The sequence below is a fragment of the Lepidochelys kempii genome, chromosome 1, assembly GCF_965140285.1.
Source record: "Lepidochelys kempii isolate rLepKem1 chromosome 1, rLepKem1.hap1, whole genome shotgun sequence".
Taxonomy (NCBI): Eukaryota; Metazoa; Chordata; order Testudines; family Cheloniidae; genus Lepidochelys; species Lepidochelys kempii.
The window spans coordinates 327,770,360-327,785,415 of NC_136380.1; the positions used below are offsets into that span (position 1 = coordinate 327,770,360).

General features: G+C 39.0%; 1 protein-coding gene across 7 annotated transcripts in view; it reads left to right on the top strand.

Annotated features, from left to right (window-relative positions):
• The first annotated feature begins 445 nt into the window (after positions 1–445).
• Positions 446–15,056, top strand: part of ORC5 (origin recognition complex subunit 5) — a 121,136-nt gene continuing 106,525 nt past the window's right edge. For 6 of the 7 annotated variants that reach the window (XR_012156834.2, XM_073328522.1, XM_073328525.1 and 3 more), the window contains exons 1-4: positions 446–529; positions 2,696–2,888; positions 6,203–6,295; positions 11,991–12,188. Coding sequence is in view for 6 of the 7 variants with exons in the window: in XM_073328522.1 (XP_073184623.1) it covers positions 2,778–2,888; positions 6,203–6,295; positions 11,991–12,188 (402 nt within the window). In the remaining variant the exon portion in view is untranslated. Of the gene's footprint in view, positions 530–1,050; positions 1,154–2,695; positions 2,889–6,202; positions 6,296–11,990; positions 12,189–15,056 lie in introns of those variants that run through there. The other variant, XM_073328523.1, reaches the window with a different exon arrangement.

The window sequence follows — 15,056 nt, forward strand, 5'->3', positions numbered from 1 at the left end:
ATATGCTAAACATTCATGTGCCTCTTCATGCTTTAGCCACCACTCCAGAGCTGAGCTGCTCCCAGTCTTATCATAGAATATCAGGGTTGGAAGGGACCTTAGGAGACCATCTAGTCCAACCCCCTGCTCAAAGCAGAACCAATCCCCAATTTTTGCTCTAAATCCCTAACTGGCCCCCTCAAGGATTGAACTCACAACCTTCACCCCAATGCTCAACCCACTGAGCTATCCCGCCCCTGCCCCAACCACATCTGCCACTCCCGGCTCCTCCCCAGCGCTCCCCGTCCCATCCCCCCATCTGCCAACCCCCGAGCTGCTCCGCCTCCTCCCCTAGGAGGCGCAGCCCCCCCCCCCATTCAGCTCGGGTGTGGGCACAATATGGGCGCCGACGCTGGGAGAGTTCAATGTCCTAACGCGCATGTGCACACAGTTGGCACGTGCGCATTCAGGGGACCGTAGGCGCAAGGTGCGCATGTGCACGGGCGGGCGCTCGGTTCGGAGTCCGCGGAAGGCGGCGTGCCGGGTCGGGGTGAGTGTGGACGGGTCGGGGGCTGGGAGCGCGCCTGCATCTTGCCTGGGCCCCGGGCGCCGTGAGCGGGGCGGTGACCGCGATCCCCCGACACTGTAGGGCCCAGAAGGGGAGGGGCAGGATCCCCCCGAGCGCCGCAGTGTCTTGGGGGCGGAGGGGCGAGGGGCCCCCACGTCCTGGCGCAGCCGGGGCCAGGCTCGGAGTGGGCGGGGAGGGGGTTGTGGGGCAAAGACCTGGCGCGCAGGGGCACGGAGAGTGGGGTGGCCCCTGGTGGGATTGCTCGCTTGAGCCACCTTCCGCTGGCTGTTGGGCCGAAGCGTGGGCAGAGCTGGGGGATGTTTTTATGCTAAATCCGTCTCCCCTCCACCCCCCGCATAGTGCTGGGGGTGTGGGCCTGGGCGGGATTGCTACCTGCTGCAAAGGTGTGGGGGATGATGGCTACTGCGATGGTGCCCCTGCGGTTTCCACCTGCCCTGACAATGATAGGGTGCTGGCGGGAGCAGGGGTACACGGTTGAATTCCTTCCCCTGAAATTGAAGGGGATAGTACATCTGTGGCATTAGTAAAGTAGCCGCCTACCTCAAAGCTTGCAGCAAAGTCTTGATATGCAGGGTCTGTTGTCTGGTGAGTCCTGGGCTTATTCGGACTCCTGAGTGGGGTATAACGTAGTGCCTTTGGGAGGTGGCAAAATAAGGTGATTGTATTGTCCTCATGCACTAATGCGATGTCATGACAGGCAGCACAAATAGTGTGATGTCAAGATGCACTTTCACACCATATATATTTTTTTTTTCATGCTGAAGAAATGGGTGGCAAACCTTGAGAATCAGGATTGTTTGGTTCCCCCCTTTCCAGTCCAGAAACAGAGATGCTGTTCTTTTTTCTTTTGTTGTACACTAGGCATAACAAGATTTGCCTCCCATGGGTATTTTAAAGTTTGTAAAGCACTTGGTGTACCATCTTGACATTGGTAACTCACAGGTCAACCTGTCAGCTAATGAGGTATCTTGCTTCATCTAGTCCTATCTTAGCTTGTTTTTCTGACATCTCTTCCTGGATGTCCAGTCATCATTTTAAATTAAACATCACCAAAACTAAGATACATATATATTTAAGTCTTTCTTCTCAGGTTCTCCCCTCTGGCCATTTTCTTTATCAGAGTAGACAACACCGCTATTCTCCCTGTCACTCAGGCAGTGTAGCTTTTAGGTGTCATCTTTGACTGGGTCATTGTGTTTTTAATCTTGCTTTTTAAAAAAAAACAAATCTCTAAAATCTAGCCTTTTTTCCCTCTCTCTTCTAAGTGAAGACTCATCAAAGCCCTCTTCCTGACTTGACTGCTGTAACTTTTGCTTTCCTCCAGTCTGTTCAGATTAAAGATCATTTTTCTGGTTTATCATTCTGATCACATTGAATCCCTCTTTGAGGTGTCCACTGGCTCCCCATTGACTTCCACATCAAATATATGTTTCTTATTGTTACCTTTTAAGTCTCTTTATAACTTAGCACCATCTCCTAACTGACTTAGTAACCTATTATGGTGTCAGCCCCTGCTTTTACTCTGCAAGTGTTCCCATCCCTTATCACCCACCAGTCAGCTGCTTGCTTAAACACCTCTATGCTTGCTGCCATGCTGCCCTTTATGCTTAAGGAAAACTCCCTGGTAATATCTGAAGAGCCACTATTTTATCCTTCATATCCTTCTATAAGGCTGGTCTCTGCTATGATGCTTACTGATAGCACCTTGCTAATCGTGGCTAAGCAGATGACCAGCTGAGACTATTTCTCTCCTTTCCTTTCTCTACTCCTTTACTTCCTATCTACCCTCAAAAAATAAAGTGTAAAACTGCAATTCATGTAACTAGCAAAGTTGTGACAGCATATTGATTGCTCATTTGTTGTATCTACCCCTGTCCTTTTGTTTGTGTCTTTAAATTGTAAACCTTTCAGGGCAGGTGTTCTCTTTTTTTGTTTCTATTTCTGTATAAGGCCCAGCACTATTGGGCCCCAGTCCTGAATGGGGTCTTTGGGTTCTACTGTGATATAAGTAATTGATCATCATTGCCCTTGGTTACAAAGTCTGATTATAAGAAGAGATTGTCACCTCTTATTTAGTTTACTTTTATTTCTCCACACAGGAAAAAATAACATTATTTTATTTTCCAGATCATCGCTTTGGTCCTTTTTGCCTCTTGGAAGGTGACATACATATGCAGTTAGATGACTGATGACAGAAACTTGAATCAAAATGCCTAATTTCGAACATCCAGAGTATCCTGAAGCTACCTTGCTTCACTTGGAAAGTATGGTGCCCTGTCGAGAATCCCAAGTGTCATCACTCATGTCAATATTTGGAGAGGTAGCTCTTGCTATATTGTGTATTTGGGTAGATCATAGATGTTCTACTAAAATGTTTGTTTTTATGGACAGGTTGAAAACAAACTTAAATGCATTATTACTCTGAGCTAGGCTAGCTGTTTACATTGTAATTTGAGATCTTGTATTATCCATATTTCATATCAGCTTCTGGCTAGTAGGTGTCTGATAAACTTGGAAACACAAGATGCTCTAGCTACTGTAAACAAGGGGGAGCTTTATAGCTATTTTCCCCCTCCTGGCTGCTGTTAGTTGGCTTTCCATTACCAGTCATTCTTAGCTGCTGTGAGGTGGTGATAGGAAAGATCCTTGCCCCTCTACTCCTCTCATCTTTTCTTGGGTGGTCCTCCCATATGGATAACTCTGGTACCTGTCTTTGCTGTTGTGCTGGTAGCTTTCCCAACAGAAACAACATGAAACATGATTCTTGATAGCTTCATTGCTGCCTATAAGGCTCTGGAATAGCTGCTATGCAACTTACCAGAGATTTGTTAATTTTTACTCTACTGGTGCTTGGCAAAGCTTTTGCAGTAGCAAAGGCAACGGCGCTTTTTATCTGCAGACTCTGGGAAGGCAGCATGGTATCCATTTACATTCAGTTAACTGTGTAAATTGATGTTGATAGTTGTCTGGTACCGCAATAGAGTTTTTTTTACAAGGTATATGTAAAGCTTAAATACTGGATATTGATGTATTTATTGTAGCTATAAAGGCTGGAAGCTTAATTTGTTTTTAAACAAAAGCTTAAATTCTGCAGAATCTTTATGGCTTAGGCTGTCCCCATGTTTTCCAAGGAAAGCTTTCTGCTTGCCACTGGAGAGTGAATTTTTCAAGCATTGCCTTCAGGACATATTGAAGACTTATCTTTACTTGGGCACTTGTTTTGAAGTCATGACCTGAGTGCATTTAGTTTTATTATTCAGAAGATGTTTTCTGTTAACTTTGTGTCAGTTTGGGTTTCTCAGGCCTTAGCTACACTTGCACATGATACTGCAATAAAGCCTCCCAGAGCGCTCTAACTCACTCCCCATCCACACTGGCAAGGCACGTAGAGCGCTCTGACTCCCTGGCCAGAGCGCTGCTGTACTCCACCTCCCCAGAGGGATAAGGTTTGCTGCATATTGGGTGAGACGCTACAGCATCAGTGTGAATGAGGAGTTACCTTAGAGCACTTTGATTGCCCTCTGGAAATGTCCCATAATTCCATTAACTGAAGTGGGCTCCCTTGTCTTTGTTGTGTACTGTGCCAGCGGAGGTGGCTCTTTCAAAGCTCTGTTTCCGAGAGTGCGAGAGTGCGGGCTGCTTATCAGCTCTGAATAAAAAACAAACAACTAATGTTTGCTTTGAGTGAGTGAGAGAGAGGCGGGGGAGGAAAGGGGGTCTGTACTTACAAGACAGTGTGCTGACATACTCTCAGCACCCCAAAAAGCCACTCTCCTCCCCCCTCCCATACACACAACACTCTCCACTCCACCGCCTCCCCATTTGAAAAGCATGTTGCAGCCACTGGGATAGCTGCCCATAATGCACTGCTCCCAGTGCAGCTACAAGTGCTGCAAATGAGGCCATGCCAGTGCACTTTCAGCTGTCAGCGTGGACAGACTGCAGCGCTTTCCCTACTGCGCTGTATCAAGGCTGGTTTGACCCAAAGCTCTCTACATCTGCAAGTGTAGCCAAGCCCTCAGTTAATTTAAAAAAAAAAATGTACAGCTGCGTTAAAGCTACAATGGGCACATTTTGACAAAAAATAAAGATATCTTCAGAATGAATTGGATTTGCTTCCAGTCTTCTCCCTCAAATCTCAGTTCTCTCATTTTTATTTTATTTTTTTTAATTTCCCCCCACTTCCTCCTTTTCATTAAATTTAAACTGCTTTGGGTTATCCCTTTAATCATAGGAACATAAGTTTTAACAGTCGGGTAAAATTTTCAAAGCATGATACTCCTAAGATACTTACATGGTTTGGGTAAAATTTTAAATATCAGCAGCTGAAAAAATGGCTGCTCAGGCTTTGTGAAACAATAGGAGAGCTTCAGATATTAATTTTTTATTAGCCCTTAAAATGATTTCTAAGTTTACCTTGAGAAATATAGCATGAATACTACTATACTGGGTAACAACCATGGTTTTAGGTATTATGGGTGAGGAGGCTTGCCTCCCTCTCTGTCCTTCTCCCTCTCCTTTCCTGTTCCAATATCTTCTGTCTTAGCCCTTTTGTAACTTGTATTTATCACTACATAATTTAAGAAATTACACTTTTTTTTTTGAGTTGTAAGCGTAAATTAATTGCTTTCCATTATAGAAAATATCTGGAGGGTGGAAGTTGATATTCAGCCTTTTGACTCTAAAGGAGAGTACTTCTATACTACCAAAAAAAACCCCAAAATGCATAGTAAGACACAGAGCCCGGCTGTGCTACAGTGCTAAAAATAGCAGTGCAGTCTTTCCTGCTTGAGCTCTGCAAACTGGGAAAGGGGTAGGACTCAGGACCTGAGCTCCGGCCCAACCAGGAACATCTAAACTGCTATTCTCCATCACTGGAGATTTTTAAGAGCAGGTTAGACAAACAGTTGTCAGGGATGGTCTAGATAATTAGTCCTGCCTTGAGTGCAGGGGACTGGACTAGATGACTTACTGAGGTCCCTTCCAGTCCTACACATCTGAGTCTAAGATTTTTAGTGATCTTGTTTTTTGCAGTGTAGATGTACCCTTAAAGGGTCAAAAGCAAATACGATCTTAAGGCCGGTCTGACTTCTTTACACATCTTGAATAGTACTCTGCAATTAGTGCCATCATTATCAGTGGGACATCTTGACAAGTAAGCTACTACTCAACATGAGTAAAGGTGGCAGAATCCAGAACACTTTTTTTTCCCTAAAGAAGACATGATCTAACTCGGGTTAGCTAACTTGAGTTAAAATCCCAGTTGTCATTTTCTTATTAGTTAACAGATTGAAGTAAAGCCAACACACTACCTTGTCTTCACTAGAATTTTACCTCAGGTTAGCTAACCTGAGTTAAGAACGCACCCTTTGCCTAATGAAGACACAGCCTTAATGTTCTGGGAGTTTCAGTGGTGGCTTTAGGGCCTTTTTTGAACCCTGCTCTCAGGTTTGGAGGACCATAGAATCAATGTGATAAAATACCATGTTGCATCTTAATTGGAGTGTACTGTATTTGACTCTCTTAATTTAAAACAAAGCTTTTCTTCTGGCAGAAAACTGGATGAGGCAAAGGTCTCTAAATCTCAGAAATAAAGAGAATGTTAAGTATTAACATTTTTTAACTTTTTTCTAGCGTCAGCATTTTAGCTTCCCATCCATCTTTATCTATGGACATACATCTAGTGGCAAGACCTATGTGATGCAAACTCTTCTAGAAACGTTAGAGGTAAGAATAAATTCTTATGAAATTCATAAAACACTTTGAGGTTTTTTAAAAAATGAGGAATTTTAAAAAAAAGAAAAAAGTTCCCAAACTAGCTACTTTCAGTTTGGTGGAGAACTGCAAGAACAATTTATTTTGCTCCTATTTCTTGTCTGTTATTCTTACAGTATCTCTCCCACGTATTGCTTGATGCCACATAAAACATCAAAAAGAAAAGGAGTACTTGTGGCACCTTAGAGACTAACCAATTTATTAGAGCATAAGCTTTCGTGTGCTCTAATAAATTGGTTAGTCTCTAAGGTGCCACAAGTACTCCTTTTCTTTTTGCGAATACAGACTAACACGGCTGTTACTCTGAAACATAAAACATCTTCCTTCTCATCAAGGCATTTTGGATGCTGCACAACACAATGCAAATTAAAATAGAATAAACTCATAAAATTCAAAATTGATAAAAGGAAATGTTCTGGAGTTGGTGGGTCTAGTACAGAAAGGTGGGTGAATGGTAATTAATAAAGGGCCAATGTTGATCATAATAAGCCTGGCTAGAAATTAAAAAGAACAAGCAAACAAAAAGGCTTTTTTTTTTTTTTTTAAAGTGAGGAGTGGTAAACTAAGATGGCTGTCTGGACTGACTGCAGCAAAGATATCACTCACTGATCTGAGACAGTCATTTACATATTACTTTTTTTGAGCTGAGAAATTCACCTTTAAATCTATTTTATTTGCATATAAAACTGTATTGGTATGCATGCTACAAATACTAAATACCCAAATTTTACTGGTTGTTGGCTATTTGTATTACAGTGATGCCTAGAAGTTCTGATCATGTTCAAGGCACCACTGCACTAGGTGCTGTACAGTATATGAGTAACAAATTAATCATCTGGTAATCAGAAATGCAACATTCACCATTTTCTAGCCATTACAAAATTAAGAATCTGAATAACTCATGTGCAAAGCCATATAACTGCTTAAATAAATATATATAGATATAGCGTATCCTCCTGGTTAGCAAAATGAAGTACCAAAATATACTAACTGAAGTGAATGATTCTCTCTCTAGGAAAATTACTAAAGCACAAATGCAAAATAAGATTAAAATCAATAATTTAAGTTTTTTTCTGTTCACTGATTTAATTCATGATTTAAAATTAGGGCTCTCAAGCAATTAAAAAAATTCTTTTTAATTGCATGATTAATTTTAATAGAATACCATTTATATAAAAAAATTTGGATGTTTTCCACTTTTTCAAATATATTAATTTCAATTACAACAAAATGCGAAGTGTACAGTGGTCACTTTATATTTATTATAAATATTTGAACTGTAAAAACAAAAGAAATACTATTTTTCAATTCACTTAATACAAGTACTGTAGTGCAATCTCTTTATCATGAAAGTTGAACTTGCGAATGTAGAATCATGTATAAAAAATAACTGAACTCAAAAACAAAACAATGTAAAACTTAACAGCCTACAAGTCCATTCAGCCAGTCGCTCAGACAAATAAGTTTGTTTACATTTGTAAGAAATAATGGTGACCTCTTCTTGTTAACAATGTCACCTGAAAGTGAGAACAGGCATTCGCATGGCACTGCTATAGCCGGCATTGCAAGATATTTACATGTCAGATGCACTAAAGATTCATATGTCCCTTCATGTTTCAACCATCATTCCAGAGGACATGTATCCATGCTGATGATGGGTTCTACTCGATAACGATCCGAAGCAGTGCAGACTGACGCATGCTCATTTTCATCATCTGAGTCAGATGCCACCAACAGAAGGTTGATTTTTTTCTTTTTTGGTTGTTCGGGTTCTGAAGTTTCCTCATCAGAGTGTTGTTCTTTTAAGACTTCTGAAAGCATGCTCCCCACCCCATCATTCTCAGATTTTGGAAGGTGCTTCAGAGTCTTAAACTTTCGGTCAAGTGAAAGTGTTCTTACAACGAACGACATGCTGGGTCATCATCCGAGACTGCTATAACATGAAATATATGGCAGAATGCAGGTAAAACACAGAGCAGGAGACATACAATTCATGGACGCATGTCCTCTGGAATGGTGGCCAAGCATGAAGGGGCATACGAATGTTTAGCATATCTGGCAAGTAAATACCTTGCAGTGATGACTACAACAGTGCCATGTGAATGTCTGTTCTCACTTTCAGGTGACATTGTAAATAAGAAGTGGGCAGCATTGTCTCCCTTAAATGTAAATAAACTTGTTTGTCTTAGTGATTGGTTGAACAAGAAGTAGGGCTGAGTGGACTTGTAGGCTGTAAAGTTTTACATTGTTTTGTGTTTTGAGTTCAGTTATATAACAAAATAAATCTATGGTGAAAGCGCAACTTACAAATGTAAAGAGATTGCACTACAGTATTTGTTATGAGGTGAACTGAAAATTACTATTTATCCTTTTTACAATGCAAATATTTATAATAAAAATAATATAGAGAGACCATTAGACTGCCATAATTGAAAGCTCATTTTGCAAACCTGCAGTCGTGAGTTAAGAGTGTTTAAGAGCTGATTTGAGCAATCTGATAAGGCAAATAAGATGTCATATAAAATATGAGCTTTGAGAATCTTAGAGCTAGGCCAACCTAACTTTGTCCACCCTGTTGGCGTCTTTTACCTTGTTTTATTGATGTGCCTCTTCCTTTACATGACTTTTTTTGGCTAAAAATTGCATCCTGTTTGCGCACTTAACCACTTGAATTTTTGTTGCATCGATGGTGGTGCTGGAGTAGACCCAGCCCCTCTCCCTTTAATTGGTTAACCGGTTAAATGATACAATTTTAATCATTTTAAAGAGTTATCTTTTTAAACTATATTTACATCTCTAGTTAGGATAAGTTCAAGAGAAGGCCTGAAGTGGACAACAGTTTTGTATACTTAGTAACCATTACATCCTTGTGGGCATCTCCATACATGAGGGACTTAGAGCATGTTCCATTAGGTCGAAAGTAGCCTCTACAGCTTGTCTGAAGAATATCTATGTTGCCAAGTTATGCTACACTGAGTTGAAACCATACACTTAGACATCAGTCACTTGACTTGACAACTAGATCTTTGTGCAGTTTGTGAGAACAGTTCTTTAAGTAGCAGTAACCACCATTCAAAAGACAATTTGTTTAAGACAATTTAATCTCCCATGAGTGAGGCTCTTCTTTACAGTACTCAAAAAAGGAGATAAGGATGCTTTCTACTAAACATTGTTTGCATAGGTTGTCAGCATGTATCCACACTTTCCCACATCCACTGAGCCTTTTATATGGGTTCTAATTAAGTGGGACGAGTGTAATGAGCTCAGTACCGGGGCTTCTATATATAACCTTGCATGCGAGGTTTGGTTCTGCAAGGAATGTGTGTGTCCTAGTGACTACTGCTTTCCAGACGGTTTTGATGTTCAGTGAAGAAGAACATATATTTCCTGAAGAGTGAGGTTCTGTGCCAGCAACCTATTTTAAGAGCTACAGTTGCTAGGTAAGTAACCTTTCATTCCTTCTATATATGTGAGTGAGAGATTCATTCCATTTTTATTATTCTATGTTGTTCCATTAAGGCAGACAGCCTTAACTTTTGAACATTAAAAAGATACTGCCAAAATTGACAGGCCTAAAATTTTACTTAGAAGTAGCAGTAAAATCACCCCCCCACACACCTTTTTAATTTTAAAGCTCATTTTAGTGCTGAGATCTTTCCTCCCCCAACCCCCACAAAGTAATGGCTGAAGCTGTGGAAGAAGTCACAAAACTTGAACTCTTCTGCTGTAAACAAAATAAGAGCAGCTCTGGGTTTTCAGATGATTAGGGGCATAGGTTCTGGTGAAGTTTGTACATAGATCGTGCTGTCTCTCTAACTGGTCAGTTTCATTCCTCTGACCAGTCATGGAGTCAGGGTGGATTGATTTAAATCGCCAAGTGCAAAGCCTCAATTTAAATCTATTTTAATCAGCTTTTCTATTTGTACTTCAGTTATTTTTCTGAAGAGAGGTGCATTCTCATTGGTTGATACAACCATTAAAACATGTTGATTTACAGCCAAATAGAGCCTTAACACTACATTTGGTACTTCTTTTTGCTACCTAGGAGGGTACGCTGTAACTATATACATTTATTTAAGAAGTTATATCTTAATATTTTCAGATACTTATTAATTGTACATTTTAGTATGTTAAAAATGGTGATTGATTTATTGCTTATTTACTATATAATTAACTTTTTGCTCATGATTTGTGTCAAGCTGCATTAGGATGGTAAATGGAGTTTGTTTAAACACACAAAACAGCATGTAAAACTTACTTTTTATTAAACAAAATCTTAAAAGTTTTGGATACATAAACTTCTCTAGTCAAAGTGTTTCACATTTACAACTAAATGATTTATTAAACAGAGGGATTAACGGTAGTCAGTGAATTAAACTAATTATTTCAGGTCAGCCTAGAAAAATAATACAACAGGCTGACCTATTGTGCTATATTTATGAAGCTTGGCCACAAAAGTTAATGTTTTCCCACTGATTCTTTCTTTATATAGAAAAACAGTCTTCAACTCCGTTTTTCATAAAGGCCCATGGTTTCAGAATATTTTTTTTATTTAAATGTTTTAAGAAATAATATGTTTAGGCCTTCACATATTTTGTATTAAATTCACATTTCATTTTAAACAGGCTTATTTTTAAAAGAACTTATTATAATTTAAATAACAAAATAAAAAAGTCATCATTTTTATAATCCACTCTGAAAGGAGTTAAATATGTAAATAACCTTATGGAAATAAGAATCTTATGTATTTCAATGCTTTGACTATACAGGACTTCACACACTGAAGAAGTACGAGTTGTGTACTGTGTTCACACAGACCTGCAACCCAAAACAAACTGATAAAGCTAAATTGTAGCATAACCGCCTTGAAATGTCGATATAAATAATGCTGTAAGGTGATCTTAGGGCTTCTGTTAATGAAAAGTGTTGCAGAAATTGATTTGAGAAATGAAGTGAGGAGATGAGAACCTGAAATAGTGAAGCAGTCTTTGCTACTGTAAAAGCTCATGGCAGGAGTATCTTTGAATACACATCATGCTATATGTAATGCTTCCAATCATCAGCACATTTTCACAGATAAATCATGGGTGCATGCTTCTGACAGTGCATTGGAACTATATATCAATACCTTGTCTCAAGAGCGTATGTGGAAGTTGCATTCCAAATATTTTTTTCTATTTAAACTAAAATCTAGATTTATTTAACATGAAACTTTACTGTCAAATGGAAGTCTGAGACCCAGACTGAGTCAGACGCTTTAGACCCAGTATGTGTAATAGATTAAAAAGTGTGTTTGATCAAAAATACATCCTTCTTTTTTCTTCTTGTGAGTTATTCTGAAGAGGGATTTTTAAACATAATTTACACTGAATGTTTCATATTAGTAACTCGGTCACAAGATAATATGCTTAAAATCTGTTTAGTTGCCCTTTGTGGTATGTAAAATTTTGAATTGCTACACATATGATAATCCATTATTGATCATATTTCTGTAAATATTGTGTGCCTCTGGGGGTGATGCAGTTTATTCCTATGTCTGGGGAGCAAAGAAATTAGAATATTGAGCTCTGATTTTTAACCATTTAGATTATTTTTTATCATTTTGTATTTCTTTCAATATAATTGTCTCTCTCTTCTCCTTTTTTAGCTTCCTCATGTGTTTGTGAACTGTGTCGAATGCTTTACTTCGAGGCTCCTTTTAGAGGAAATTTTGACCCAGTTGCAGAACCTTTCATCTGAAAATAAACACGGTTCTCATGTGCCTTGTGACACATTTAATGATTTTGTACGTCTATTTAAGCAAGAAATTATTACTCAAGATCTACAGAATCAAACAGTATATATTGTAAGTAATTTAATTTGCATGTTTCTCCTGTTTTTATTTTGCTTAACTGTATTTATCAGAGTTCCTGTATGTATGAAAAAATAGGTGTTGCTCATCAATTTACATAGTTTCTGTACTGTGCTGTGTGAGCCCGAATCAAAGCTTATTGAAATTAATGAGAATCTTTCAGTTGATTTCACTGGGGTTTGCTCAGGCCCTATATGCCTCTTTTTAGAAGACTATTCATGTGCAAATACTAATAGTAGATTGTGCTAAATAGTTAACTAAACATTTTAACAAAAAAATGTTGCCAGTAGAGAGAACGGAGTTGATTTATAATGAGGCAGAGAGTCAACCTCACAAATCTCTTTTGGGAGATAGCTCTATTAGAGAGAAACCAAATGGGGGAATAGGGGAAGCTACATGGGGAGTACCCAAGTGGAGAGAGTAGCTAGGCTAGCACAGGTTTAATCTAGAGGTCATGCTGATTGGTTCCAGTGGTGAGCTGGAGCCAGTTCATACCGGTTTGCACGAACTGGTGGTTAAATTTTGAAGCTGGTTTAGACCCGGTTGTTAAAGGGGTGGGGAAGTTCAGGTGGGACGGACAGGATGTGGCCCGCGGGACCGTCCTGTCTGTCCTGCCTGAGCTCTCGGCTGGGGAGGCTCCCATGTGAAATTTTACTGACCCGGCAGTACTCCGAGCCTTCGGTGGCACTTCGGCAGTGAGTCCTTCACTCACTCCGGGTCTTCGGCAGCATTTCGGCAGCGGTTCCTTCAGTGCCACTGAAGACCCGGAGGGACTGAAGGATGTGCCGCCGAAGACCCGGAGCGAGTGAAGGAACCAGTTCTTGAGCTTCTGGCAGCTCATCACTGATTGGTTCCCTTATAAAAAGGGCTGTTTAACTCCCATAAAACTTCAATCTTCATTAGCAAGATTTAAAACTCAGTTCTTACCTGTAAAGGCAGCCAGTGTGGAGAAAAGTAGAGCAATGAAAAGTTAAATTGGCAAAATTTTGTACTTCACGTGAACAATGGATGGAGGAAGAAAGGAGTCCAGCAGAAAGACTATAGTTGTACTCCAAGTGAAAAATAATGCATGAAGTATAGTTGTAGTAGCAGAGAACTTCAAATAATATAAATAGTGGACGCACTCTCCAGAATGTATTTTCTTTGGGGAAAAAGGGAACAAAAGATTTGTTAAAGGAGGCCAAATTGACTATGTGACTAAAATTGAAGGTGTTCAGATCGCAAGTTTGATACCACTGGAAGACCTTTTTTTTTTTCTTTTTTTTTTAAATATTCTCTCTAACCAGTTGAGTGTGGTGGTTTGCCTTACTTGAAGTCAAGTAAGGAAGAAGTGAACAAGCGTGTTTAAACATCTTCATGTAAATTTTGCAGGCACAGCTAAATGTTTTATATTTTTTTAAAATACATACAGTATTGAGTTGATGAAGTTCATACTCTGTATAGTGGATTCATTAATATCTTGTAACTTATACAGGAGTGTTTTGAATAAAGTTTGAATATTTAAAGAACATGGAAGGTTAGTCAGAACTTTTTTAATAGATAGCTACAAAAGTAAAATGAGTATTCTTAAACATGACTGTAAGATTGAAATGTGTGCCAGGGAATTTTACATAACACCATTGCTTTCATATTGGTATATGACTTAGAGGGGAAAATGCTTGATTTAAATATCCGTAGGAACATTTTATTTAGCATTACTATCCCTCAGAATATTAGACGTTACTTGAAAATTGATATTGGAAGACAGGGCATTAAATACTGTGAAATGATCAATTGTATTGGGTAAAATGTTGCTAGATGAGGAGAATTACTTGATAAATTAGCGTGTTTCAACTCTGTTAATGGAAACAGATAGGAATTGGGGTGGAAATCAATTTGTGGGAATTAACTTGTCTCCTCTGGATTTATTAAAGGATGGTTTAAATTGAGATTGATGAAAGAACTGTGTACTGGCAGCATAAACTGGCAAAACTAATATTATTCTATTTGATTTCTGGGGTAAATCATTTAAAATATTTCAGCCCTAATGAAATCAGAGAAAATTAAGATAAATGGTTGCTCTCAGGCAAAGATTTCTAATCCAAGAACAGGTATTGAGCATGAAGACAAAATGATTTGTTCTATCTATTTGAAAGATGATGCTGATATGACTTGTATTTATTCTTACATTTAGAATTAGTGTTCTTTATAATGTGATTTAACAATGAAATTGTAGCAATATTAAAAAAAAAAAAAAAAAGCTAAAACATATAGCAAAAGTTATTCCATATTGCTTTCTGGTTGGGTTCATAACATCTGCAATTATAGGCTGTTGGTATTTGAGTGTGTGGGTGATGAGCCACTAGAGGTGCACCAACAACTACTAGCATACAACTGGTCATGTTATCACTATATATATTATCTGCTACAAAAAACCCAGTCTGATGTGTTGATCTGTTTTTTTTTTTTTTTAAATTGTGTACTACTGTGCCAGAAAAAAATAAGTCTGAAGAGGGAATCTCTTCAGTATAATAGATAACGTTTAATATTTTCATTAATAGTTTAGTAAGTCAGTTTGGGATGTTAGCCTTTGAGTATGTATTATGGTGCAAAGGGGCGATATAGAAAGTGACTTGGAGATTCATTTATATATCTTTTCAGTGACCTGGACCCTAGCTGTGCATTGTTAGACGCTATACATTGCTTAGTCATAACTGAAAAGGCCAAACCTATCAATTTGGATGTGGATTTGGACAAAGGCATTCCAATTTGTTTGCTTCCCACTTTATTATTAATTATTTGTATTACAGTGGCACCTGGGAGCCCTGATCATAGACCAGGAACCTATTGTGCTAGGTGCTGTACAAACGTGGAACAAAAAGC